Source organism: Manacus vitellinus, unplaced genomic scaffold (genome assembly GCF_001715985.3).
Source record: "Manacus vitellinus isolate BGI_N305 unplaced genomic scaffold, ASM171598v3 scaffold_19_pilon, whole genome shotgun sequence".
Classification (NCBI taxonomy): Eukaryota; Metazoa; Chordata; class Aves; order Passeriformes; family Pipridae; genus Manacus; species Manacus vitellinus.
In genome coordinates this window covers 7,934,636-7,960,082 of record NW_021939395.1, presented here as the reverse complement: position 1 = coordinate 7,960,082, position 25,447 = coordinate 7,934,636, and the positions used below count along the sequence as shown (strand labels likewise).

At 38.3% G+C, this 25,447-nt stretch overlaps 1 protein-coding gene across 1 annotated transcript in view; it reads right to left on the bottom strand.

Annotated features, from left to right (window-relative positions):
* Positions 1 to 25,447, bottom strand: part of TENM1 (teneurin transmembrane protein 1) — a 230,263-nt gene that overhangs the window by 43,659 nt on the left and 161,157 nt on the right. Inside the window, exons 17-21 of the mRNA XM_029959106.1 lie at positions 22,761 to 22,904; positions 17,838 to 18,087; positions 16,929 to 16,949; positions 13,248 to 13,480; positions 3,053 to 3,207 (exon numbers count right to left, since the gene is read on the bottom strand). Of these exons, the coding sequence (XP_029814966.1) occupies positions 3,053 to 3,207; positions 13,248 to 13,480; positions 16,929 to 16,949; positions 17,838 to 18,087; positions 22,761 to 22,904 (803 nt within the window). The remainder of the gene's footprint in view (positions 1 to 3,052; positions 3,208 to 13,247; positions 13,481 to 16,928; positions 16,950 to 17,837; positions 18,088 to 22,760; positions 22,905 to 25,447) is intronic.

Below are 25,447 nucleotides of genomic sequence, written 5' to 3'. Positions count from 1 at the left end.
ATAAATGATTAAACCCTTTCATAATCAACTCATTTATTAAAGTGAATGCCTTTAAGTGAAAGCTTGTCATTTATGGTGGTGTTGCAATGGACTCTATGTGTTTACTCCATGAGTATATTTCTGTACTTCAGTAAATTAAGAAATACTGATTTTGGGCAAGTTGTTGATTTTATTGTCAGAACAAATTTAGCTTTGAGAAATGATTTTATTAACCTATTTCATAATTCCCTATAAACACACAATTTGTGAGCAACCCACATTCTCTTGATTTAAATGTCATTTGTAACCTAGCCAAAAAGTAATTTAGGTGGAGATGGGCCAAATTCATTTTTCATTTATGTTTATGCCATTCTGGAATAAACTCAGTAGTCTTGCAAGGATATACAATTGTTTCTGACTGAATGAAAATATCATTCCCTTATTTTCATTGATATAATTTCAGATTAACATGCTTGACTTCAAGGAAATGTGATTATTTCATAGGGTTTCTGGTTATCAGCAACAATTGTGGAAAAGATGATGGGCAAATATGATGCAGTTACTTTTCAGAATGTGCATTCTTGGCATTTATTTCATGTCTATGATTTACTGTGTATGTGAAGAACCTCAAAGGTATGGATTTTGTGAAAAATTTCAATGAATAGGTTTACTTAAACCCTCACAAAACAAATCCTACAAACAAGAAATGCTTCCAAAAGCTCTATGTTGCAGATTGTTCACAATATGACTTCACTTACCAGTGAGTAATTACACAAAAAATTATACATTATCACTATCCTTAGAAAATGAGACTGTCCACTTTTTAGGGATGTATTTATATGCCATAATTTATAATTTTTTTAGAATATTTACTGTACACATTGACAATTCAACTGAAGATTATCTCAATCTATATTGAGATATTGGGAAATCTTGATTTCCCAGAAGCTGAAACAATTGCAAAATTTTAAGAAATGTGTAGCAATATTTTCCTGCAGGTGTTACAGCATGGAAACACCTGGAGTGCTCATGGAAAATAAATGTTTGTTTCTGCTTCTATGAAAAGAAGGCCCTTCCCCAGCTGAGTGCTGATGTCCCAAGAGCAATATGAAGAATAATTGGCTCTATAACACGCTTTTTATCTATGCAGAAGCCCCATCCTCCATGGTATTGGAACTACATTATTGAGTGAGGTAAACTAAACCTGTTTCTGTCAAGCAACCAACCTACCAAGAAATAGGCTTTTAGGGCTATTTAAATCTACTTACAAATTTAGCATATTTGATTTCAGCCCAAACCGTTTACCTTTTTAATTTAGTTTTAATTAAAAAAATAAATACTTTTATTTCTGTACTTGTCAGACCCCCTGCTGAAACTCATTTGCTACGGGGAATTTGCATTTTTCAAAAGGAAATGAAAAATATCAAACCTCACCATTTCAGATTTAGTGAGAGGTTTTTTTTACCGAGCAAAATCAGCAGAAAAATTGAGCACGAATACACAGCACACATTACGTGGCCAATAAAGTGATTATTTGTACAGCCCGAGAGCGTGGATCGGGAGAAGGCAGGGATCAGACACTGCACCTGGCGCCCTTCCCTGCACCTCAGAGGTATCTGATCTGGTTATGGGTGCCCCAGGCAGTTGTTATATGAATCCAAGAAGCAAGGCAATGTGCTTCAGGCAGCTTGGAGTTCCATGAAGCCTCGCTCCTGCCAGCTGGTGTGTGGCAGTGGAGCGGGAGCCCTGCTGGCTGTAGGGTCTTGCTCATCCCCTGCAGGACTGGCTGGCCTGCAAGGAGAGCTGCCAGAGCAGAAGTCAAGGTGCCCAGAAGCTGTATGATCTTAAGGCAATTACCAGGCTAGTTTATGCTTGGGTTTAACACAACTAAGCCAGTTGACCCTGTTCTGCTTTACATGGAATAATCATGCATCTACTGGACTCAAGACAATACAAAGGCCTGTCTATCCCAGATCTGGGAACAGGGAGGCTGAGGTTCCCCTCCCCACATTTGCAAACACACAGGGTGCAGTGACATGTGAAATGGAACACAGACACATTTTTCTGTTTTGATTCTAGTAATAAAATCCCCAAGTGCTTTTGTGACAGCAGCATTAGACCCCATCATTTCATCCTGTGAAATTTGACCCCACATTCTTCATGTATGTGAATGCAAGGCCACGGTCATCTGCTACTTAGAGATGAGCAACAAGCTCTTATCATTGTTATGTATTGTATTTTAACCGTGATTTTCCAGTTGTGAAGGACGGAGGAAAGGGCAGGGAGAAAATGAAATGCAAAATTAACCTGATCCTGATTATTAGCTTACATAGTCCATAATATTTCAGTATGTCACTTGAATGCCTAAAGATTTTTTTCAAGTACAGCTTGAAAAAGCTGATTAATTCAAGTATTTCTTGGCAAAGGCCAAGCCCTTCCTTGTGCTGTCTATAAGCCTGGCTCACTGACTAGTCAAGAGTACCATTTACGTTTCTCCACGATTATCCGTATTTCTTTTTTAGCATAAACAAGAGATAAGTGTCTTTTAGTCCTATTTCTTTTACCATGCTCTTGACACAAGAACTGAAAAGCATTTTGAGAAATGTATTGACATGCAGTAGCTTCACCACAATACTGCAGTGGTGTAATTACTTACTGTAATGCTCCTTCACGACTTAGACTTAGATGTAAACAGAAAATGTATTTTTTTCTTTTTACTAGTTCAAGCAGATCAGTGTGAATGCTGGACTATGTGAATGCACTTACACTTCTGAATAACTTCTTAGAAGACCTATCTCAGAGTAGCAAGAAACTTTCTAATGCAGGTTGTACTCTACATAAGCCCGTCTAAGTACTTACATGATATCTCCTGGGAAAAAAATCAAGTGTAGTTTTGCATTTACATGATACATCTTAAAATAATCATGTGAATGGAACATCTACTCCATACTGTGCAGTTCAGAATTGTCTGACCCACCCAACATATTTGATATACAGTCCTGGTACAAGAAAATAAGTTATATGTCTCCACAATGTGTATAAAAGCGACAACACATGAAAACCAGGTGCCTACCTGAGTGATGTCCATTCCAGAGTCACAGCTCAATGGTTGGGTTGATGTGAGGCCATTTGAACCTATTATTGTTGTGATCACACCATTCTCATCAATTTTCCGAATCATAGTACCATCAACAAAGTAAATAAATCCGTGCTTATCTACAGTGATACCTGGAAGAAGGGGAAGGGTAAAAAACAGTGTTAGTACTAGCATTATCTTCATTAAAAAGTATGAGCTTAAAATGTTTCCTCTCCTCTTAGACACTGAAAAACTGACTCAAAGAGTACGACTTCAACCCCCCCATTACTATTTGAAGCTTATATAAACTGTGTATGGAAAGATCATAACCATATATCAGGCTGGTTTTGACTTAAAGGGGAAGATATGAGGATGAAACAAAAAAAACCAGCTTTGCTTGTAATGTAATTATACATACATAGAATGAGGCTGTTCAATAACTCCACATCTGTCATCAAGTGGGTAAGACTAGCTTTTCTAAAATCTTATTTTACAGTTTATTTTTCTTCATTTTTATTTCACTTTCTTAATTGTCATGCAGAGCCAATATTTTTAATTACTGCACTGTCTGAATGATCAGAGTGTCTCAGCAAGGAAGAAGCACCCACAGAAAGCAAAAGAGACTTCTGTCCTGCTATGGGCTATACATACAAATGCTGCAAACCAGGTTCTGCTCAGCAGTTCTCCCACTCCTGCCTCTGCAAATAGCTCTTGCACTGCTGCACTGCACAGGAGGGCTGGACCTGAAACAAATGTGGGAGCTATGCATGGGAAGGTCATGGTCCTCTGTATTTCAGTGAGGAAACAGGTACAGCCATGTCACAGCCTTGTTCTGTCTCTGCCTAAGAGCTCCCCTGCAGTTCTTCCTGCATTCAATTTGAACTGTAGGTAAGATCTTTCTTCCCTCAAATATTGAAAATATAACCAGAAGAGCAATTCTATTCATGTTAGGTTTGCGAAATCCTTTCTACCAAAACCGCTCAATTTCTTGCTTTAAACTACTTCATAATTTTCCATTTAAAGTTGCATAACTTTGCAATTATAGCAGCTGCTGTGCACAGCCAAGCTATTTTAATAATGAATTTATGTTCTGCTACACAGAAATGAAAAGCAGAGGACTTGAACAGATGGTTTGGACAGTGGCTTATATGGTTCTTGATTTCTGTCCCCTGCATTTAGGACAACTGAAGGCTGCATGTACTCTGAGTTTACAAAACACTTGTCTGCACGCCAGTTTAGGATCTCACACAGCAATTTCACATGCCATTAAAAAAGAAAAAAACCCCAAACTGAATTTCCTTACCTATCAACCCTATTTTCTTATACTTAATTTAATATTTTTTTAATATATAGGAGCAGTTGTTGCTGGGGAAAAGGAAGACTAAGCAGTCTGGGGGGCAGGGACAGGACCAGAAAGCCCTGATACAGAATATGCATCTCCCATGGGGCTGGGAAAAGCAGGGGATAGTGTCCCCAGGCCCTTAAATAAATCTTTACCTGGTAGCTGGAAATGCCTGGGGATGTTTGAGTTGCATACACAACTGAGTGTAATACACTTTCTCCTACAGTGTTAACACCCAGGGTCAGGCTCCCAAGACAAACTGCCCATGACTGGTTCTGAGGTGCCTCTTCACCACAGATGATGTTCAGGCACCTTGCAAAGGTCTGAGGGTATGATCACAAAGTTTTAAGGGTATCATCACATAAAAAATCCAAAAGTCACAGCAGTTAACTTTAGTGTCTAGCACTCCCTGTTCCCTACTATCTATCAACACAGCGTTGGGAGTAGAAATTAATTCTTTTAATTGTCAGTTCAATGTATCCATCTGGCTGTGAACTGCCACTAGAAGAGGGGGTATTTACCATCCTGACACCTCATCCATCCAGGACAAAAGGTGCCCATGGACTGAAGTGCCCAAGGTACAGGGCTAGGCTACATCTCTTCATTATGCAAGATAGCTGATGACTGAACTGTCTGGATCTCCAGGACATATGTCACTTGGGGAACTGAAACCACCTGGTGGGGGCTGCATGGGTTAGCTGGGGAAATCTGGGAGGTTATAAAAAGGCTAAAGGAAGAGCTGACAATCTTAGGGCCTGACTCCCTGCCAGCCTGCGAGCTCATAGATCGTGACTCCTTGATTCTGGCTCCCTCAGAGGATTTTCAGTCTTTAATTAAAAAGTAACAGTGCTTTTGGAACTCCAGAACAACTGACAAGCTCCCGGCTGTCATCTGCTTCTAAGAAGCCCAAACCTGAAAGGTTGAAGCTTTGAAGGTGAACTGAGGTAAAGGGTGTGTCTGAGCAGCAAAGGGGTTTGTTCTGGTGTCCAGGAAATGACCTCTGTGTTCCAGTTTCAGGAAGGGATGGTCCTTTGTACCTCTGTTTTTACCTAGTTCATGCTAAAGAAATGTTGCAATGAAGAGAACTGTGCAAACAAAACACTGGAATTAGCTGGAACTGTGCACACAGTGCTGGAGCCAAGGGCACCTCCTCCTGCTCCTGTTGGGATGCTCAGAGTTTCCCATTCCTGCCTGGGCTCCATCCTGCCCTGAGTAGCTTTATGCTGTAAACCTGAAGTATGCAAAGGGATTGACAGTAAATGGAGAAGTTGCTAGGAAATTCTTCTAGGGTGTTTTCTTTAGGGATGTGTGAAGGTTGAAAACAAAGGTATCTTCAGTCCCAGCCTCCTCCTACTTTCTTGAGAAGAAAAAGCCACGCTGGGCTGCTGCGGCAGGGAGGGTGTGAGGAGCAAGGACCACTGTATGTGACTGCTGTGGTGCTGGGCATGTTTCAACCTCACTGATATTGCATCATGTAGTGATGATATTAGATGGGATTTGATTTGCTTCCCAGTGCGGTTCTCAGGCTGAAATGAGAAACCTGATGTGGGTGGAAAGGGCAGCACATGTGCTGTGTCTGAGCCTGCCTTTGCGGAGGGGAGGTGCTGCGTGGTAAGCGAGGAGTTGTGCTTCTCAGCTGGATCAGATCCATGCCACGGATAACACAAGGCCAGGATCTCTCACTAGGGCAAGTGCATCTTCTGTTTTGCGCAATTTCCCTGAGAACAGATGGCCGTGTTGGCTGCAAACCATCCATTATATAAAAATCAGAAATTATGCTGCAATGAAATAAAGCTACTCAGCTGTGTGGCTGAATGGATTTCAAACACTGACTATATAAGAAAACCAAAGATCTTTTAATGTTACTAGAGTCCACGCTGCTCTCCAGCCATTGTAGAAAAGCAATTAACTACAAGGGAAGCACATATGCCAGTGTGATGGCATAAACAAAGCCATGTCTTCAGTATTTGCACTAAATTCCTGGTATTTCCTAATAAGCCAGTTTCTTCAAGTACCAGTGTATAGACGTTCAACAACGACCTACTGCTTCCAGAGCTTATGACTATAGTAAAACAACAGGACTTTACCCACTTGAAAAATTCTTATTTAGCTTTTGTTGACAAATACCCTACATAAGGCATGCATTGGAAATCAAAATACAGATTTCTGGCTAAACTGTCCCAATTTATTCATTAGAGTTGGATTCATTAATGCTTCTGTCACATCTTGCATGATGCTTCACGTAATCTGTACTCCAAGAGCTTATTTTTAATCCTTTTCTGACGTACAGTGTAATGCTGAATTAAATCACACACAGCACTGCAATTGTGCTTTAATCACCAAGGAACTGGGGGAGGAAACATGCACATGCTGAGGGTAATGAATTGCATTGAGTGCAAGTAGGAACACTGCTCACTCCACGAGTGAGTAAAAAGGGTAATTTTTAGGTAGTTGTTTTTTTTTTGGACAGAGAAGGAGATGTAGTTTGTATTGGGCTCTCAGTTTGACTCTGGTTTTTTTTAAGGAACTGTAGCACTAAACTTGATGCCCAACTGACGATGCCTTTGGGCAGTAAAGTGGCCCATTGCACAAATGACAGACTTACCCTGCTTGTGTATAGATTCCTCATTAAACACTGATATCTGGGTAAGGACAAAATAAATTTGTCCAGGATTTAGCCTTGTTGTTTGACTCAGAGCTGAGTACCAATCTCGCTTTCTGAGTAACATGCTTGTCCTGAAGGACTGTTTTTAGTCATATTTAGTCACTGGGACTGTCCCCTACATAGAAGAAGATTGTGTACCTGAATGTAAACCAGTAGCTCTTATGAAGATCTATCTTCAGTGAATTTACATGCAGACATCTTAAAAAAATATTCATAATACTCAGAGGTCTTTTTATCAGTACTATTTGAATTCTGTAAACTAACATTAAAAATTAACTACTGCTAGTGCAGTCACACATGGCTACTAAGCACTATCACTAGAAAGACTCTGCAGAAAGGTTTGCTTTAAATGTTTTCTCCAAAAAATAGTACTTAGGAGATGGGCTGGGTACACCTATGATAAACACAGAAGGCTGACTATAACCTCTTCTGTTATATGCTCTCTTTTGGTTAAAGGGTTATTTCCCTTGACAGCTCTGCCTTAGTGCACACACGTACACCATTATAAATGCAAATAGCACCTAGAAAGCAAACTGGTTGTTTTTTGCGTAATTCTCAGAGGTATAAATTCAAAATACATATGAACTTTCAGTCTAGAAATTTAGGCATGTCAGCATTAGTGGAGCTAAGCTTATAGTGTTAAAATATGGATTAAAAGTAATACAGTAAATTCCACATTAAGATATTTTCTTTGCTTTTTTTTCCACCCCACATCATATCCTACACCTGCATTCTAAAAGAATCTTTTTGAGACAAAATTCTTTTCAAATACATCAATGAAGAGCAGCCTGAACTATTTGTTGCCCACTTCTGGAAATTCTACTTTACTTTTTTTGCTCTGCTAAAAACTTGCAAGTGAGCATTCTATATTGAAAACTTCTAATTAAACTTCTGAAGACTTTGTGAAACAGCACCTAAAACTACTGGTGAGGATGGATAAAAGAGAATGCCACCTTCTGCTGAAAAACAACTGTATTTAGAAGGAACTTGTGATTCTCATAAAACTTTTAATAGGAAGAAGTGAATCAAATTGGTTAATTACCATTTTATGGTGGTAAAAGGGCAAATTACATGCCATCCATTTCTAAACTTCTAAATGTCTTTGGTGCTTTTAATTAAAGCTGCCATCTAGAAACTAAAGCAATTTTATGCAATTAGTTATTTATAGGTTACCATAATACACCACTCAAAATATGATTCAAATGATTTGCAGTCTCTTGCCTTGTGATCTTTGTCATCTTTACTTCATTACTGTCTCAGTACTAGCTGCAAAATATTCAGCAGTTCTTTGTCAGTTGGAACACAGTACTTGCACTTGAGCATTGTTCTCTTTAGATGCAGAACAGTAGATTTGGAGCAAACAGCATTTTTAACTACTGACAGCAAATGGAAATGTTCAGCTTCCAGTCTGAGACATGATGATTGGGGTCATGCTTACTGCTGACATGACATGGGACAGCAGAAAAGTGAATAACTAATGAATTCAGCGGAAGGTTGGATAAAATTCAGGAAAGCTTGCTGTCCAAAAAGTTTACAATGTTCTACAAGATTGCCAGACTTTGGAAATCATAGGTAGCTCAGACTACTACAGAGAAACATAAGGAATAAATTTTGCTGAATTAAAATGGCACAAGATTATTTTTTTTGCTGATTCTATGATGCATATATGACAATGACTTGAGGCTGCAAATCACCTTGTGTTGTCTACTTCTAACTTTATGTATTGCTAATGAAACATCTCACTCCGTTTTACTTCTCTTATTGAATTCTGTGGAAGGGTTGAAAAGGTCTTAGAAGTTTACAGAATAGTAAAGATTGCTGTAAAAATAGCATTGGTTATTACCTTTGAAAAAGGTGGGTTTGTTTATACAAAAGGCTAGATTAAAAATTTTGTGTGCATCCTACAGCTGAGCAGGAGCAGTCCTAAACATTCTACTGCCATTTGACAAATCTAAAGGTTTAATCTGAGCAGTTGTTCTTACAGATTTTTTTTACTTCAGAAAGCATTGCTAAGGATGGTGAGCAACAAGACTGATTATTTCAGGATGAGCATATCCTCAAATCCATGATTTTTTTTAAAGTAATATTTCCTTAGTAAAGTAATTGCAAGCAAAATAAATAAAACTACACTGCAGAACCTATATTTTAATTAACCTTTCATTTGTGTTGCTATCTCATGGCCACGGCTATGAGTGAAAGAGTTCTTTGCTACAGGTATGTATAAAGTATTTTTATGCTGGGATTTGGAAGTTTCTCCAACCTTTTATGTTTCCTTGGTGCTTGCTTTGAGGTCACTGCATCTGGAGTGAGGTCACTGCACTGCATTCAAGTACTCTGTACTCAGTGTTCAGTCTGTAATTTCTCGAGGCATTGACTACACATGGTTTGCACAGACAGTGCGTGCATCTGTCTTCTACTTCTGGAGTCTGGTCTGGACCCAGGAGTCAAAAAGCAGACATTGCAGGGCTTTAAATGTTTAAATCTTTAGATTTAGTCCTCGGGCTTCCAAAAGCTGAAAATCACTTCTGATGTTCAGGGTGCAATCACTGGAGGGACTCGCTCTTTTCACAGTTACATAGTTTGCATTTCCACCACAGCTGTCCTGTGTGAATGCTCTGAGTTGGTCACAAATCCAAGGTGATTGAAACTGGATGTTAATCGGACACTTTTCTTATCCTGTTGACTGGGAGACACTGTAGCTCAGCAAAAACGTGGTAACTTGATTGTCTCAGCCTCTCACTGCCTCTGTCAATTAAGCTTAGAAAGTCAAATCCATTTACACATCTAAAGCCCTCTGATATCAGAAGGGCAGTGTAGGTAAGTGTTTAATGGTGTTGATTCAAGAACCGGCTTTGCAGTGCTAAGTACAACAACTCCCAGGTATTTCCATTCATTTTAGTGCTTCTTACTGCTCCAATACTCAATGACTAATCTAGTTAAAATCAGGACATTATCCCCTAGTGCCTTATCATAAATACTAATCAGATTGTTTAAATGATAGTGTTGGTGACTAGATGTACCATAAATATGTTTTATTAAAAAAATCCCCAAACCCACCAAACAGAATTCCACACCCCAAAATTAAAATCTGTTACTTGGTAAAGTTCAAGTGATTGGAATTCAGTCAATGATTAATATCTTGTGTAGTTACTTCTTCATTTTCAATATCTTCTTGTGTAATAAATGTGTTCAGCTTGTCACAGATCTTATTTTATATCTCCACCTTGTATCATTTCACATTCTACTTAAGTACTTGGTCATCTATTACATGACTCATTAGTCTGAGATCTCTACAGAATTAAAGAAAGTTGCAGTAAAAATAATATATTGAAGTTCAAATTTCAACTACATCAGCCATGCATGTTTAAAAGCATCTTTCAAAGTCAGCTTAACATACAATAGTGCAAGATTAATGTTCACTAAGCCCCATCTCTAGTCCTTCACAGAGAATTGGGAACAGACTGAACAAAGCTGTGTGTTTGTAACCTGCAAAATGAAAGTTGTGGAAAGATCAAATCATAATTGATTAGTGTGACTTCATGATGTTTTCCTGTCTGGCATTTAATTCCTGGTCACTAGGAAAAGGCAGTCTTCCCAAATAGATAATGAAAGATAAAAGTTGATGAAAGACTTAAATCAATAAGTAACAATCTAGGACTCTCCTCAAACCTCCCTGCAAGCCCAATGAAGTAGAAAAATAGGTACAAGTTCAGAAAAGTTAAAACATTCTGAACTTTCATTCAGAGAAATAAATAAAAAGTAGAATTTGAATTTCCATTTCTTAACGTACTTTTGAGGATGTTACCAAACAGATTGTTTCACAAGTGTTACACAGTAGGTATTTCTTACCAATTTTGCAAATGGATAAACTAAGACCTCTAGATAAGCCCTTATTCTGAGTCACAAGCAGCCAACAGCAAAAATCAGAGCACAACTTTTAAGATGTAGCTGACTGAGGTCAGACAGCCACTAAATGGAGTTTTTTTCCAGATATTACCTTTCTACCAAGTAAGAGGGAAATTTGTTTTTCATTTCTAATGGGAAAAAAAAAGAATACTGAGGACAAAAATAAGAAGACAAATGAAGTAAAAAAGCCAAAAATATTTCTATATCGGCTTAAAAAATAACTACTAATCTTGTTTGGTCATTGAGTAATGCAAGTGATTATATTTAATCATATCTTTGCAATTACTCTGTCTGCATTATCAGGGAGCTATTGTTGCACCATAAAAATCTCAGAGATAAGAAATTGGAAGCAAATAATTTATTTCTGTGGTCATATACCACATAACATTGTCTGTGTGTCCAAGGATTTTTAAACATGGTTAAGAAGTTTTTGCCAAAATTTCCTGTGTCCTAGAAACAATAGTTTTGTGTTTACTGTTTGAATACTATTTCAAGAGAAATGTGACACCTTCTGACTTGACAATTATTCCAAGACAAAGCAAAATAAGTAATCCAAAAGAATCTCTAAATCTGCATTTAAGTATGTGAGACATTTATGCTTCTTAATAAATAATAGATCTATGGGTATCAGGCAAATAGTTTCTACTACTTTCCAAGGTTATTCAGCCTCTTACAGTTTAGAGGAAAACTAAGTCATGTACCTATAAGGCTGTTAGGATAATACACTGATCACATTGTGCTGGTGGCAACAGGTTGATGCTGTATTTTGCTAAGCCCTGTACAAAAAGGGCATGTGGCACTCCATAATTCCTTGAGATTAAAATAAAAAATTTAACAAACCTGACCATTTGAGTAGATATATAAATCAGAAGCAGCTGGGAGTCATTGGTACTGAATGTGCCAATACAGGAGTCATTGTCTACTGACAGTTTATTTTTTTAATAATTGCTGGCTGTCCCAGAACTCCTGACTCGTAATTTTATTCCTCTGAATTTCTTTGTGACTAGAACCTTCTGATAAGGAAGTCAGCTATGCATGGGCATCTCTAAGTATGGAGCATCTCACAAATTTTCATCAACATATTTCCCCAATAAGAAAATAAGATGCAACAACTAACTGTATTGTAATTGGACATAATCAACTGTAATCAGCAATAAAACATCAATCACTTTCACAGAATCACACTTTCCTGATAATAGATCTGAAAACCTTTTTTTTTTTTTTTACTATTTTTAGAATTGATTCATTACATTAATTAGCTGCCTGAAGATTAACATTCATTTCTACTTACCTCACACTTACCTTCCATCATTAAAGACATGTTAAAGTCACTCTATAATTACAATGTGCCTCTTGCTAAGCCTTAAAACAGCATTATTTGCTTGTCTTAGAGGTATTTCTGCCTGGATATACATTCTAATTTCCTACTGATGTACAGGTCTCCTTTATTAGCTCAGGAAAAATAATCAACCCCCTTCCCTAGGGCCAGTCACGAGGCAGGAGCAGTGTGCTGCGGGGGAAGCACGCTAACTGCCCACGCAGGGCTCTGCCTCGGGAGCTGCTGAGTACCCTTTGTTCCAGGGATTTCAGTGGGAGTTGAGGGTGATCAGCTGCTTTAGAGCATCAAATCCAGAGACTTTATCACAGTCCTAATGCACACCGCAAGGGGATTAATTGTGGCTTTGGTGGGGATTCAAGGCTTCACATGCATTTTGCCTGTGACAACACTGGATGTACTCCGACAGGATGGCTGCAGCAAAATGCTTATTTCATGTGCAGCAAGGGAGATGCTCATCTTTTTCAGTGTTGTAATAAGAGAGGACAAACTAGAGGTCCAAATAAACTTGATTTTGCTGGCTGTCTGATTTGAACAGCTCTGACTTAATGTGTATGAGTAAGCTCTGTTAACATTACAAGACTCACCTGAATGCATAAAATCTAAAAGATGGACTTTGAAACCATATAATTTGCTTAAGAGTTAGATATAATTAAATGGTGCCACCATGCAATTGAAAGGTTATGAAAGAGGAGTGTTGTCACAGAGGGAGGAGTATTCAGAGGATGCTAGCTGGAGCCTGCTCCCCATGCTGGTCCCTCATAAAGGACTGGTTGTATTACAGATGTGAGTGAGCTGTATGAAATTATTTGGCTTGCTAATAGTTGGTTAAATCATTGCCACAGACCCATTTTTGTACATCCAGTTGCATCTGAGTTCCTAAATAATGGAAAGAAATGACAGATGACTAACACTAATTACTTTGGATATGGTCTTTTCTTACCTCTTGGGCTGTTGAGAGAGGCCTCGGACGCCTTTCCACCATCCCCACAGTGACTCTGGTCAAATGGAAGGCACTGATCACCTGTTCCTGCCACCACGTCTGCATTTTTGGCCAGATCCTTCGTTTCAGTGAGAGATTTTGCTTTATAGACCTTCCTGGTGTTGGTATCTGACAAGTAAAGGGATTCTGACACTGGATCAACGGCCAAGTAATATTTATGTGCAGGGCTTGTACTGAAACAGAAGAGAATCACAGTCAGTTTGTTTTTCTTTTACATCTCTGTGGCAGCATAACAATTGTATTATAATTATCTGAAGACATCTGCTCAATGATTTTAAGAGGACAAAGGCATAAGTGAGAGCAGCTTTAACATGGGTCATGCAAAGCACCACTGCTGAGAAGGAAGGAGCTTGTCCTGGTTGCAGAGCCTGTCCAGCCAGCTATGGGGCAGTGAGCTGGTGCAGACTGGTACTAGCTGACTTTGTCCATCAGTACCAAGCCACTTAGGATAAAGCTAACTGGAGTGACTTCAGCTCAGTTATAATTATTACCATCAAAAGCAAGGCCATTTTTCAATATCTGATAAGTCCTAGTACTCTTGGCACTGAAAACAAATCTATGAGTTGCAGCAAAGTGAATCACAGACTGTTCTGCATGGGCACAAATGCCCACTCTTGGTTATTTTTATCTGTTTCTAAACCTTAGGAAATATGAAGGTGTGAAATATGTTGCCTTAATTCATGCCGACTGTATTGTCATGAGCAAGGCAGAAGGCCAAGTACTGCCAGTGCAACTAAGCATGAATTAATGCACCATAATTCATGCACTGTCAGTGCCTTATTGAGATTATAAAATGTTATATAAAAAAATATTTACATATGTTAATTAAATGGTGGGGATCATAAATTCTAACCGGAGAACTGGGCTGCATCTTATTATCCAGCAAGACTTTTCATTTCTTTTTCAGTGCAAAGTTAATTTCCAGTTTGAGGAAATTGTCCAAGCACATGGCACACCATGCTGGTGTCCTGAGCCTGCTGAGCCTGCAGTGGAGCCTAACTAAAAATCCAGACAGGAGGAGATCCTTTAAATCACACGGTTACTGAAATGGTGGGACAGAGGTACAGGCTGAGCATTCAGGTGCTCAGACAGTATTTTCTTCATTGCCATGTTTCTCTGAGAGGCAGATTTCTGACAAGTGGCTGGGCTCTAGGTGGGACTTTCCTGCTCTGTAGATTAAAAAGATTGGCAAAAATCCCTTTTATTGGATGAAAGAGATATTTTATTAACAGTGGTACAATTAAGTAACACTTAGGATTGGTGCAACAAAATCGTGAAATGAGTTTCTCCTCTCAGCTTTGCAGTTCTGTTTGTGGTGGGTTTGACAATGCTTGGTGATATTCCCACAGCTGGGGAACAGATGTGAAACCCAGTCCAAGGAACCACAGGGAATGAGAGGGCAGTGATATGATGAAAGATGAGTAAGAGGACGAGCTAAAAGCAATTAATGCCAAAGTATGTATCATCACTATAAAATCGTTTGTTGAAAATATCAAGAATCATTTGTGCTCTCTGGATTGAGGTCAGGAGAGACTAGCCAGTCAAAAGATGAAAATAAAACACTTCTATGAAAAAAGTTGCAAGGAGAATTCTAGATTTTAAATAAACATGTTGTTTAGTATGCAGAAACTGCAGAGAACCAGGGGTCACTATATACTCTCCATGTAGACACATTTTCTGTCATCCTTGTCATTACATTTAATAGACCAGCTGTTAGAAAACTCTTCATGTTTATGCTTAAAGCCTTGCATACTAAAATCTTTAAATTTAAAGAGTATGAGTAAAAAATGGAAGACAACAAAATACCTGCTATTTTTACAGAAGATTGTAATCAGATCTAAATCTGAGTTGATTTAATTTAGTCTATTAAAAACTACATGAAATAGACTAGGATTTACAATAAATCTTTTCAGAAGTAGTTATTACTGTTCTGTACTAAAATTTTCCCTATAACCTCAAAGTCTAGTTTCCGTTTTTACAAGTTATTAAACAGCTTTGTTATATCTCATTAAAATGCTGGTGACAAGAAAAACAAAGAGGGTAAGTTGCTTTTAAACACTCACAAATAAGACCAGTGGCTCTCTCTGTTTACTGGTCCCCTCTTTTATGTAGTACTTTCTTTTACCTGGTAGAAAGAACACTTTTCCCCTGCTTGTTTGGAGACTAAAAGTTGTGTAGAGGCGCTGGATTTTGAAGCCTTTTCCTGCTTGGACTGTCATGAACCATCTTTCAGTTATTGCTTCTACATATTTCCTTGAGCATTCTAGAAATTTCTACCATGACTATGACCTTTACAGCCCCACAGAATGCCATGCAGTGAGACTGTCAAGTAATCCCCTATAACCTCAAAGATTACATTAACTACAAGTGATTTCCTCCAATTTTCCACAAATTTCACTTGGACAGAATAGTGACAGAGACAATTACTACTGTAATTAATAGGGCTGGGGTACTTGACTATTGTCACAACTTGATATAATTAAGGTTTAAGCTCATCTCAAGAAACTAGTACGAGTGAACAGGTATTTAAAAAAAAATCTACTTTACAAAAGAAACCTCTAAATGTAAAAGCTGAATCATGTTCTGAATGCATCATAGAGAAAAAAGTTCAATTTGCTCTTTAGTTTACAAAGATTCTGGTCAGTTTAAAGAAAATGGAAACAACTCTTCAATTAAAAAATAGAACCTTGCACTTACCAACTAGGAATTATTCTTTCTTTTTAAGTTTTAATTGTAAAATATATGAGATGTGACATAATCTGGTAAATAATCTATAGTGTTCAAAAGCATTTTTGTGGGTAAAGCAAGCAATTCCAACCAGTACTCTCATGCTGCAAACACACATTGCTTCCTACTATGCCATGAAGTTATCAGTTTACATTGTACTGGTGCTGGATTATTTACCTCATTTAATACTGGAACGCTAAGAAGTTTGTTTCTAAGGAGACAGAGTGCCTTGCTGTCTCTTTCTAGCATGCAACATCACTTCTGCAGCTGGATTGTTGTAACCAACTCCCTCACCGTCTGTCGCAGAAGCCTAATGGGCAACGCTTGTTCCTTTAACGAAATCCCTACATTGCAATGCTAAAATGCCATCTGGAAAGGGAGAAAGCCACTTACTTTGCCTTAGCTGGAGCAGCAAGGACTGAGCTGTGACACAGCAGCCTCAGTTCTGGGCTCTGCTTTGCACACCCTGTAACTGGCAGATTTTAAAGCTCATAGTATCCTAGAACCACTAAAGTCCTCTTGTGTGTTTCTGAAGCCTTTTTAACTATTTCTTTGTTGCTAAAACTCCAGTTTCCTTGGATGGCTATATCTGTGATCATTCAAGCACCATGTGAAATGAGTATGACAGCTATGAAATGCACTCCCAGTGTTCAGGTTTAAATCTCTCCATATCTGCTTGGTGATCAGCAAACTGATTTTTAGAGGGCGACTTCATTCCTTCAAAGCGAACGAATCAAACCTACAGTACTACAAACTTGATTAACATTTGTATTTATTAACATTTATATTCATTAAATTTAGAGTGTTTCTCTATATACAGACTCCTAAAAGGACTTTTGTAAGACTGTTTCCTTGAACATGGTTCACATATCAGGCTGTCTGTGTTTTACTCACCTGTGTCTTGTGTCTCTATTCCTAGAAGGACAGATCGGTTCAGGTTTAAAAAGAAAGAAAAAAGACAAGAAATATTAGTCCTTGACAGAACTGTATTCTTTGCCTAACTGCTCACAGAGCTGTATCCCACTAACAAAACGTTGTTTTTCCTATTACTGGATATTATTTCTTTCTCTCAAACTGCTTCCATTGCACCACCTGCACATTGCCAAGTTAATGCTGAACAATCAGCATACAGAATCATCACCAGCAATGTTAGCTAAGTGGAGATTCATGGGTGTTAAGAGAAATTTCATGTATTAATGTTCAAAATCTTTCCTGCCTTCCCCTCTGGCCCTCAAAGGGAGTGGGAAGCTGGAGTCATAATTGCAGGGCAGTCATTAACAGCAGCACAGGCCCAGCCTGTGGCATGTCAGGCAATGCCAGGTTTGCTCTTGTCTGCTTAAATTGAGCCACATCTTCTGCTACACGAGGAACAATTTTATTGCATTAATTTTAAACATGGTAAGTTTTATCTTCTGTGACTTGACACAATACTCTAGATGTTTGCTATTGAATTATGGGATTTTCTTCAAAAATATGCTTCATGGAATACTTTAACTTTTGGAGAACATGTACGAAAAGCCCCGTGGGAAGAAAAACCAGCTCTATTTATTAATTCTGCAATTTGCAGAAATCCATTAAGCAAGACCTGTTCTAAAGGCCACTTAAGATGTCCTTTTTAACCAGTGACTTAAGTGTAAGTTTTCTGGTAAGTCAGTTTGACAGTTGATGAGACACATGGTCACAAGGCAACTAGATGTGGCTGCTTCTCTAAGTCCCAAGGGATAAAAGCTCACCGTAGTTTTCATAAGCATATCACAGCCAGGATTACAGACACTGGTCAGAGAAAGAGAATTAATTTTTTACCTCAATTCTAATATGCCAATTGAGTTTCCAGAGGGAAAGATCCGTCTGACATAGTTGAAGTCCCCAATATAGACACTCCCATCAGGGCCAGAAGCAAGGGCAACAGGGGCAAAGAGTTTGCTGTTGAGGGCGAGCCCATTGCAGTTGGAGCAAGAGACACTTCTCTGGTGTCCATTGCCCATCACAGTGGAGATGACTGGAGGCTGCTGGGAAATGAACATGTTTTCCCCATTCCCTTTATGTACAATTCCTAAAGGAAGGGGAGGGAAGAAAACAGAGACAAAACAAGTGAATGTATAGCATTTAAACTATTCAGCAATTTTGGGTTATGAAATCCTCTAGAAAACCAGACTATCAAAATAGCAACAAACATCTCATCTTTTAGAGACTGTCACAGGGCTCCACTAATCTCTTCCAATTTTGTTCATCCCAAACTTCACTGTCACCATTTTGTTCATTAGTGGCTAGTGGCTATTTTAAAAGGCAACATCATGAGGAAAACTCATGGTTGGTTAATGCTGTAACAAATTGACTGCTAATTGCAGTGTTATCTGATTTCTTGGGGATTACTACTTTAATATTCATTTTATTCATAAATTTTTATTAGGTAGCAGAGGAATTTCTTGGGCAGTTTGAATATTTAATTAAAGGAGATTAATAGCAGGACTACTATGCATTTTTCACAAAAGAGCACCGAGTGGCAGTACAAAATCAATATTCAAATTTAAATGTGAGTCCTTCATGGTATATGAAAATGGTGCAAGTGCAGCAAGGCCAAGTTAAGAGTCAAGGAGCAATTCTGAGGCACAAGAGAACATCTTACCAGCAGGAATATATTAAGTTCTATCATAAAGGCTAAAACATCTTCCCAGTGTGTCAGTATTTTACCACTGCTCTGCAGCAGACACTGTTGAAAGTCTTCCCAGTTACTAGGTTGGTGATACCAGAACCAGTTCAAAGACGTATTTTCTCAAGCTGATCGCTATAGTGTTTATTTTAACTAACAATGTGGTAATATATTTAAGAAGTACCTTTAAAATAACACGTAATTGCAAGAATTTGGCTTTTGCTGAATGGAAGATAGGTATTCTTTTAGACCCCAGTGCAAAATCTCTTTTTTCCCTTGAGAAGCCCAGCACTTCATCAGAAAAGTGGTACAATTAAAGGAATAAACACAACGGAATTTACTTTTTGGAGAACTCTTATGCTGGGAAATGAGCATATTCTGCACACTGCAGGAAGTACATGTTGAGACATGTCTGAGTTTTCCCAAAGTATGGCAAATGTATTTATGTATTGTCTCTACGAACTTTTTTTAACTAATTTTTGTGGCTTTCAGGTGAATCTGAAACTAAAATTCACCTTAGAAATTATTGAGCAACACCATAGCTATTTTGAAGGGAATTACATTTTCAAAAAATTATTTCTGAACAACAGAGGACAGAATACATAGATTTGTTTGAATGTTGGCTTAAAAAAAGCATCCTGGAAATATGCCAGTGAAATGAATGGCAATATTCTCCCTTATGCACTGGATAAAAATACTATGAAATGAAGATGCTGCCCTTTGTCTGAAATAAACAATGTAAAGGTAATCTTTCAACGGCCTCATACAAATGCCAGTAAATAATGAGGACTCTGGAGAATATGTTTTGCTGTCAATAAATGCAAGCATGTGCTTAATTTCAGGATTTCGAGCTGCTGCTTTAATTTTAGTTGATGCTGTGTTGCACTGGAGTTGAAATTACCTTAAAGCATAAAGTCCCTGTGAAATTAATCCTCCTTGCTCCAGATAAATAAAAATGGAATCAATACACTTGCCCATCAGAAGGAAAATTTAATTTAAATAATACTCCAAAAAATCGGTTAATAGCACATTCATTTGTATTCATGAGATACAAGTGTCTTTAAAAGGACTATGCAGGAACTAATATTTATGATATCTGTTCTCTTCTTGATTATGAGAAATGCTTTGATGATCTTCCAAACTGACCAAAACCTTTGTACCAGAAAACATTAAACTCTAATAATGTCACAAATTAGAAGTGATCAAACCTCCAAACTGGATGGGGAAAAAAAGCAGGAAAAGAGTAGTGGAGTACAGCTGAGAACAAGATGTGGTCCTTTGGTAACCTAACAGCCAGACTGATGCAAAACTGCATACTTTTAAAAAGCTTGAGTTTCCAGTGACAGCCACATTGGAACAGTATTTGTTATTTCACATCTATTCTGCTGGAATCAGACATCTTTTTTTTTCTTTCTTTCTTTTTGTAAATCCTTACATCTGGCAGTAGAACACAGTTTTCACTTGCTAAGGTTTCTTCATGCCAATACTTGTACCTCCACAGCTTAGACTGGGATATGAAGTGCAAGTCTGCAAAATTGCATCTATTTCTTTTCACAATTTCTCTGTTGCATTTGGCTTATTTTGTAACATGTCTAAAATGAGTAGCCTTCATGGAGAGAGAGAGAATATCTACCCTGGCTCTGAGCAGGAATGTCATGCACAGCAACAGACCTGCTGGCAGACCAGGCTCAGTGGCTGAACTTAGATATAAGCTATTCAGAACCAGATAACCAATCAAAGTGCTTCTAGGTTTAGTTTGAAAATAAAATTGTAATTTACAATCAAGAATGTTGTATTCCAATGCAGTTTTTACTGTTAATCCAGTGACAGTGTTCCAAAAACATGCAAGTTTCATCCTTCTAAAAAGCAGAGGGGATGCTTCATTTAAAACTGAAAAATCTCAATATATTCATACTAAAGAAGGCTACTCAATGCTTTTCATATGGTGGTATGGAGATAAGTCTGAAATATATAATTTTAAGTTTGAATCATATTCTTGTCCTTATTTAAAGCCCATTTTATATATCTGAAATGGAAGAGAAGTTCACTTGTTTCTAGATAAGACCACAAGCGCACCTGTTATTTTTATTCTTTGGTTAATACAGTTCATTATTCGGTTTTGTTGCTTTAATGAGCAACATGCTATTAATATATGAGTTAGATGTGCACTAGCTTTGGTATAGTAATTGTTTTTCTGCCCTTAACTGCTTTTCCAGTTCTTATACACAATCCAGGTGTGCATGCTCAAAGCCCATTATAATCATCAGGAACACCTGAGACATCACTGAGCTCTCCTGGGCTTTGTCACCCTCGCTGGATTTGTTCTGACATGCAAACTGTAACCAGAAGAGACCCCCTGATTTCAAGTCAGATGTGCTCGTGCTCTCCCCTCCCCAAATTATGTCTCTGCAAGTGATGGACAAAAATGTTTGGCAGCTTTCCCCTGATTTCAGTCTTGCCTGTGTCCAGCACAGTGGGAATATCTGAGGAAAAGGAGCAGGTACAAGAAGCTGCACGTTCCCCATTCATGCAGTGGGCACAGCCCAGATGATTTGAGAGGAGGTGGCAGGAGGCTGACAGGTCAGTGCTCTCTGGCATTCTCAGCTGCACAGCTGAGACGGGGACAGGAAGCAATTTGTCACCACATTCCCTGTGCTCAGGAAAGCAGTGATTTAGCCCTGCTCGGATTATAATTGTACACTTTACAAAATCTCGGAACATGTTAGTGCCTATGGGGTGAATTATGGTAGTAACCACTGCAGTTAGCAGATAGTCATATAAATTGGAGTTACTGCCAGCAATTTAGTCTTGAAATTAAACTATGCAAGTGGTAAATTGGCACTAAGGAGCAGACTATGGGGCTCACAGTTGGGGGCTCAGCTGACTGAGGTCAGATTTCTCTTTGTGTTAAATGTCAATAGCTGGCATTTAAAAGAGACAATCTATACAAACCAATAAGACAGGATATGAAAGAACTGCTGTTTAAAATGTCAAACTATTTTAAATCAAAACAGAAATCCAGTTAATTTACAAACTAAATCTGACCTTTTGTATTTGGAATATTTATACTGTAGCTGCGCATTCAGCTACAGAACTTGTAAAAACCTGAAAGCCATACATCTGTGCATGAATCTTCATCAACAGAAGTTTGCAGATGGAAATAGATTTTAGTGGATCGACTCTCAGCTGGAGCAAATTGAGAGAACTTTACTGAATCCAATACTCTGCTGATTTGTAAGTGCTGAAATCTGACCCCAAGTTTCTCTTCTCCTGGACAGCGAGATATCTGTTTACTGGCAAACTCATATATTTCTAGTTACCATAATTTATCTCCGGGTATCGGTTTAATAATTTAATCCCTCTGGTTCCTGATCATAGATGTTAATGGAGGAAAAGAAAACCCCCCAGGTATAAAATAAAAGCCATGGGAAACCAGATTCAAGCGTCCATGCCTGAAGAATCTCTTTGCAGGGTTAATGTTATGACACCAAAAGCATTTACAGTTTTTTTTTTCCCCAGTGCTTTGAAAGGTGTTGGGTTGCTTGTACTGAGGAGTAACTTACTGTGCTTCTCTCCAGAGCGGGCAGCCACAAAAGCTTCTGCACACCAGACTGGCAGTGTGGTTTTGGAAGTGCTGCCTCTCACTTGGCTGGTCTGTGTTCATTGCAGGGTTTGTGTCCCTGGGGCTGTGATGCTACTAACTGGTGGTAGTCACAGGACGAATCAGGGGTGTAGACACTTCACTGAGACTATAACACTACAGACTGACCTGAAATGTGGCACTTCTGTACCAGCTGTCTGAGAATGAACCTAAATTAGTGTGCCCTTTTCCCACCCAAATGACCACAATGTGTTAGTGACTGCAACAGTCAGTGATATTAATGCCTAATACCTGGGAGCCAGAACATTAAAAATATCCTTTCAGATGGCATTTACAGTTCAGCTCTCAATAAACGTGGGTGCACAGTCAAAGAGGATTACACATTAGGAAGTGTAATACTTAAAATCTGAACAATTAATTCCTTCAAAATTTGTATTCTTCTTATGTGTGGCCAGTTAATAAAGGAAGGACTTACCACTTTGTGGATTTAATACATGGTGTTTGTTTATAGACCAGCCGCCCAGATTTGAAGCATCCATTTCAAAGCCTTGAAGGATTACTGTTCTCTTCTCCCACAGAATAAAATCAGGACATGTTTCATATTCATATCCCACCGACACTGCAAACAAATAATTAGAGAGCTCTCAGTCTACCTTTTCCTCTGTGAACTGCTAGACAGTTTTTCATTCCAAGTTCTGATATTTATCTGTCAAGTAATGATCCCACTAATTTTGCTCTGCCAGATTGCTATTGCTGAATGGTATTTTTTTGAAAAAAAAAAGGGTTTTAAGAGATTAGTATGTTATTACAGCTATAGTTACTACTGTTTCAAAGCAGAAAATTGTCTGTTGTACCAGTTATGGATTTCATAAATCTTCTCCAATGACTCCTGACTTGATTGTTTATTGCATTTCTGCTAATTACCTGAATAACAGCTTAAATAAAAAAAGAATCCATGTTAAACCAAAATGGTTTTAATTTGTTTGCTGATTGTAAATATTATAGTTAGGCAGAAAAGGATCAACGAGCTGAACATTTCTAGAAATATATTTATCTTACCAGGCTTGCACATCACCAAAATACCTGCTGAAAAATCTTGAATTTCCCTAAGAGTGGTGGGTATTGGGGGCACTCAAATTGACCAAAATCCCTTTCCTTTCCTTCAGTACTTCAGTAGAACAAATTAAAAAAACCTCCTAAAATTTTTGGTTTCTCTAATATACCAACCTTTTCAAAAAAATTATTTGTCTCCTTTACTTAGCTTATTAGCTTTCACTGAAACTTATTCATAAACGAAGAATATTATTTTGACACCAAATTCCAAAATTTGACCTAGGAAATATTGAGATAGTTCAACCTTTCCAAAATAAAAATGTCTTTCAAAATATTTTAAGATACAAAATAAAAAAATATTAAACCCCACAGTTTTCTGGCATTTTTAATAGTTTCTTTTCACTTTTTCTAGGTAGCAGCCTTAGGTATACTTTACTTAAATCATAAATAGTTTTAATACCATCTAAATTCCACTATGGAAGGCAATTAAAATATTTTTACCAGTCTTAGCAGGGAGCACTTGTAAGATAAATGTTTTATGGCAAACTGAAAGCTGTTCCTTACAGCAACAGCTCTAGAGCTGCTCCACTATTTCAGCAGAAAGAATTTGGTTTTGCAGCTCATCTCTGACTTGTAAAAATCCCATCTCCTTCAGTACAGTAAATATTGTATGTTTCGAACATTACAGGTTTCAGTTTGAGCGTCCAGAAGCCACTTTGTCCAATTTTTCTGTTATGGGACATCTTACAACCAACACTAGGATTGGTGTACTGGGTACTTCCCTGGGCCGAGAGCCCAAGTGAGGGCATGGAAGTTCCAGAACAGCCACATCCTGTGCTGGGATGAGTCATCAAGGTTCAGTAACCCAACACACTGTTTTCTAGGTGTTAATGCAGACAGAAGATAAAGGGCAGATTTTTCCTGTGAAGCAACCTCACACTTGCCACCTACACATTAGCATCTTTACTCCAGTCATGCCTTTAACATGTTCAATCCTGGGTGAGATGTGTGTACTTGAAAAAAGCAGAGCTCTATTAGGCAGTCCCTCAGCCTGGCTCAGTGACCCGATACAGACCCACAGGACAGTTCATCAGCTGCTGGAAGGACCGTGCTGAGAGCTGGGGCGAGGGAGGCATAACAATTTCCACTGTCTGGGAATCCGTGCCAATGGATCTGCTGCGCCGTGTTTACCAGGACTGCAGTTAACACCGTAAAGCACCTGCTATTCCCTGCCTATAGCTGATGTTTCTGAGCTGCCAAATACCCTCTAGAGGTTATCACCCCTTTCTTAGAGGCTCACTGTTCCCTGCTCTCACAGTTATTTTGCACAGCTGCCGTTCTGTCCCCTCTCATCAGTGAGAGACATGTGGACATACACTCTGTGTGTCTACAACCATGTTTCTATGCATACTTAAACACATTTATGAATGACATCTATGCTCCAAAAAGAAATACCTGTGTGATCTTAAAGCGGGGTCTCCTGAACCACCTAATTGGAGGTCCTGATGTACCATCCATGAAAATTTCCTATCAGTCATTTTGCATGCAAAGTAATCAAGGCAAAGCATAATAATTTTAAGTCAACAGGGTGATTGCAGCACCACTTGAAAAATAAGTATTTCGTTAGGGGCAGGTTTTGAAAAATGTAATTTTGTAGGTGAAATTAAAGATCTCAGTCAGCTTCCCCTCATTGTGGGGTGTTACTTTCTGGTCAAATTAATTTATAGCACTTTTTTGAGGTGACTGAGATTTCATTGTATGAATGTGATTTGTGGTGACTATAGTTTTGGACACTGACAGCTAGCAAGTACATTTCTTTGCAGTCTCAAAATGGATTTCAGAAGACCTACTGAAATAATTTGCACCAAGAAACCTACTGTTTTCATACCAGTATTTAGAAGAATGAACAATAATTGGTTAGTAGTGCCACAGTCTAAAGGCTGTTGCTAAAATACAGGCAAGAAATAAAAGACACGATTAACCAGGACAGTAACCTCCACTTTAACCTCTCTTGAAGTATTTGCACTTATCAACATCTATCTTCTTTGAACAATGAATAAAATTAACTCAAGCAAAATACCAGGTAGAATCACAAACAGAGAAGGTGTA